Consider the following 4544-nt stretch of genomic DNA (forward strand, 5'->3'; position numbering starts at 1 on the left):
AGTCAAATCAAATTAAAACCACACTGCTATTCTTTGGTGGTGAAAATAGTGGCAGTATATTTCTTCAACATATTCAGATATATCAGTCATGAAACCTGCCATATCTATTCAGAAATTAATGTATCATATTATAAATTACAAATTATCAAAGTATTGCCTGCAGATAGAAACATGAATAATACAAATATTTGAGAAGACTGACCAGACCAGTTTAAAAGCAGTTTCATATGAGGTGAGAGTATATAATGTCACCTTTTATATGAGGATATTTTCATTCATTTCTGTTTCACCATTTAGAAATAAAAGCACTTTATGTATCTTGTAATACACTATGAGTATTAAAATAGTCAAAAGATTAGTATTTGGTCCCATATTCTTTGACTGCAATGACTACATCAAGCCTGTGACTGCCATGATTGAGAAAGATCATGAATGATAATGAGTGAGAAAGTTACAGAGGCTACAACAAAACATGCTAACCTCTCACCATTACCAATAACAGAGGCTACAACAAAACATGCTAACCTCTCACCATTACCAATAACAGAGGCTACAACAAAACATGCTAACCTCTCACCATTACCAATAACAGAGGATACAACAAAACATGCTAACCTCTCACCATTACCAATAACAGAGGCTACAACAAAACATGCTAACCTCTCACCATTACCAATAACATAGGCTACAACAAAACATGCTAACCTCTCACCATTACCAATAACAGAGGCTACAACAAAACATGCTAACCTCTCACCATTACCAATAACAGAGACTACAACAAAACATGCTAACCTCTCACCATTATCAATAACAGAGGCTCATTCATCATCATTAACGATTCATTCATGTTTATTCATAATCATGGTATCATCCACATGAATGTAGAAGTGTTCAGAAACATCTTCTATTCTTACTGACAACACAAGTGAAGTGACTCCAAAATGACAGGACATTATTCACCATTAATTTACTATTAGGAAAAATATAATCTAAAACACAACCCAATTTAAAACTGTAAGCTTCACTGTCCAAACACATATGGTGTGGACTATGTGTGTCTGGTAAACACATGTGGATCTGGTGAACAGTTATCACTTGTTGACCAACTACAGGAATACTGACCTCAGAGTCTCCAGTTTACAGTGTGGATCCTCCAGTCCAGCAGAGAGCAGCTTCACTCCTGAATCCTTCAGGTCATTGTTGCTCAGGTCCAGCTCTCTCAGGTGTGAGGGGTTTGACCTCAGAGCTGAGACCAGAGAAGCACAGCCTTCCTCTGTGACTCCACAGCCTGACAGCCTGCAAAGAGATCATCATGACTTCACAAACACACTGTTAATTTAACACCAGTAGCGTAGAAGGACAATGGAAGATGCATTTGGTTCATATTCCCAAACAACATATAGATTCATCTTCTGTCTCCTAGAATTGTATGGTCATATTGTATTACTAGATTGAATATCTGATTCAATATGTTATTCAATATAATATTATATACATATTATAATACATATTTTTCTCTAAACATAATATTTCTTCCCGATGATTAGTTCTTAAATGTCATTTTATGTACTCACAGAGCAGCTCTGGAGGCTTTGACCACTGGCAGCAGCCTCAGAAGACCTTCCTCTGATCTGGAGAATTTCTTCAGGTCAAACACATCCAGCTCCTTTTCTGAAGTCAGCAACACAAAGACCAGAGCTGACCACTGTGCAGGTGACAGGTTGGGTTTTGAGAGACTTCCTGAGCTCAGGTAGCTTTGGATCTCCTCCACTAGAGAATGGTCATTCAGTTCATTCAGACAGTGGAACAGATTGATGCTCCTCTCTGGAGAGGGATTCTCCCTGATCTTCTCCTTGATGTACTTGACTGTTTCTTCATGGCTCTGTGAGCTGCTTCTTGTCTTTGTCAGTAGACCTCGTAAGTGCTTCTGATTGGACTCCAGTGAGAGGCCCAGAAGGAAGCGGAGGAAAAGGTCCAGGTTTCCTGTCTCACTTTGTAAGGCTTTATCCACAGCACTCTTGTAGAAAGAAACTTTAGGCTTGTCTCTGAACAGCGCAGAAAGGTTCCTGGACGTTGATTGCGGTTCGGACATTAGATTCTCATTGTTGTTGATGAATGAGAGGAACACATACACAGCAGCCAGAAACTCTTGAATGCTCAGATGTACAAAGCAGAACACCTTGTCCTGGTACAGCACACATTCCTCTTTAAAGAGCTGTGTGCACAATCCTGAGTACACTGAGGCTTCATTGACATCAATGCCAGCCTCTTTCAGGTCTTCTTCATAGAAAATCAGATTGCCATTCAGAAGCTGCTGAAAAGACAGTTTCCCAGTGACAGAATGCTCTCGTTATTCCAGTGTGGACCTGTCTCTTCTTTCCCAAGATACTTTTCATTCTTCTGTTTGGTATGAAACACCACAAGGTGTGTGTACATCTCAGTCAGAGTCTTGGGCATCTCTTCTCTCTTATGTTTCAGCATGTGTTCGAGGACTGTTGCAGAAATCCAACAGAAGACTGGAATGTGGCACATGATGTGGAGGCTCCTTGATCTCTTTATGTGTGAGATGATTCTGTTGGCCAGGTCCTCATCACTGAATCTCTTCCTGAAGTACTCCTCCTTCTGTGGGTCATTGAACCCTCGTACCTCTGTCACCTGGTCAACACAATCTGAAGGGATCTTTTTGGCTGCTGCAGGTCGGGTAGTTATCCAGAGGAGAGCAGAGGGAAGCAGATTTCCCTTGATGAGATTTGTCATCAGAACATCCACTGAGGTTGACTCTGTGACGTCACAACAGATCTTGTTCTTCTGGAAGTCTAGGGGCAGTCGGCACTCATCCAGACCATCAAAGATGAACAGAACTTTGTACTTGTTGTAGATGGAGATTCCTGATTGTTTGGTTTCCATTGAAAAGTTATTGAGAAGTTCAATCAAAGTGTGTTTGTCCCCTTTCATCAAATTCAGCTCCCGGAAAGGGAATGAAAACACAAATTGAACATCCTGATTGGCTTTTCCTTCAGCCCAATCCAGAATGAACTTCTGCACAGAGACTGTTTTTCCAATGCCAGCGACTCCCTTTGTCAGCACAGTTCTGATTAGTTTGTCTTGTCCAGTTAAGGGTTTGAAGATGTCGTTACATTTGATTGCAGTCTCTGGTCTTGCTTGTTTCCTGGTTGTTGTCTCAATCTGTCTCAGCTCATGTTCATTATTGACCTCTCCTGTTCCTCCCTCTGTGATGTAGAGCTCTGTGTAGATCTTATTGAGAAGTGTTGGGTTTCCTTGTTTAGCGATCCCCTCAAATACACATTGAAACTTCTTCTTTAGATTAGATTTGAGTTCACGTTGGCAAATCACAGCAAGCTCATCTGAATGAAGAAATAGCACAGAGGATATTAATATTACATCTGTTTTAATGCCTACAGTATTGTAGGACTGTTATAAAGTTTAAATTATAATCATTTATTCTCTTAACTGACTGTATAAATGTGTAAATGTTTTCATAATGCATTACAGACTGGTGTGACTGATTATATTATTATTGGTGTTATTGATGGTATTATTAATGTTGTCTCTCTCTCTCTCTCTCTCTAAATTAATCACCACATCACATCCCTTCTGCTACTTGATGAGGTCACTAGGTGTTGTGTTAAGGCTGCTACAATATCATTGAGTTACACAGCTACTTTAGCTGTACTTTAGCCACAGCTTTTAAATGTTATAAAACAGCATTCAACATGAGGCAGACAGATCTTACATTTCTCCAGTGTGTCAGCAAGCTCCTTCTGGTTCATTTTCCTCAGGACGTGCAGTGTGATCTTCAGAGCCCCCTCTCTGGCACTGCTCTCCTGCTTCTCATCTTCAGCATCCACCACTTCCTTATCCTGCTTCTGACTCTCATAGCCTTCTGGGAGTTCTGGACTAAGAATCCTCTTGAACATCTTCAGCTCGTTCTTCACAAATGTCGTCATTTTCTCTTCAAGCAACTGAAATAAATCAAGTAAATAAGTTAAGCAAGAGAAGAAATGCTTTCTCATTAACACATTAATGAATAATTGACAGATCAACTTTACTTGAAGTAAACTAAAACAAATGTTAATAACAGGATCACATACACTGAATATAGAGTCCAGGTCTGTTTGATGACTCTGGGAAGACTGACCACTGAGAATCTCTGACTCTGATCTCTCCTGTTGGTTTCTGTGGACAAAACATGAGATTACAGTACACACACACACACACACACACACACACACACACACACACACACACACACACACACACACACACACACACACACACACACACACACACACACACACACACACACACACACACTGTTTTAGGACTATGAAAATGGACTAAAGTATTAGCCTATGGATTATGAAAACAACCAAAAGAAATGTGAAAATGGGAGAGGAGAAATGACTAGAGACAGTGTTGTTTAACTCACTGACCATGACCCATGAGTTCTTCTTACCTTTGTTCAGTAGAAAAGTCTCCCTCTCTAAACTTCATAGGTAGATTCATAGACTTGTCACTCT

General features: G+C 40.0%; 1 protein-coding gene across 1 annotated transcript; it reads right to left on the reverse strand.

Annotated features, from left to right (window-relative positions):
- Window positions 1-2307: 2307 nt before the first annotated feature.
- On the reverse strand, window positions 2308-4322 carry LOC145867146 (NLR family CARD domain-containing protein 3-like). Its single transcript, XM_082971205.1, has 3 exons — window positions 4116-4322; window positions 3758-3986; window positions 2308-3368 (listed from the first exon to the last, which is right to left on the reverse strand). Exons 2-3 carry the CDS (start codon window positions 3969-3971, stop codon window positions 2308-2310), a joined length of 1275 nt encoding a protein of 424 aa, XP_082827331.1. The 5' UTR covers window positions 3972-3986; window positions 4116-4322.
- Window positions 4323-4544: the final 222 nt, after the last annotated feature.

Source organism: Salmo salar, unplaced genomic scaffold (genome assembly GCF_965601325.2).
Source record: "Salmo salar unplaced genomic scaffold, fSalSal1 ptg000221l, whole genome shotgun sequence".
NCBI lineage: Eukaryota > Metazoa > Chordata > Actinopteri > Salmoniformes > Salmonidae > Salmo > Salmo salar.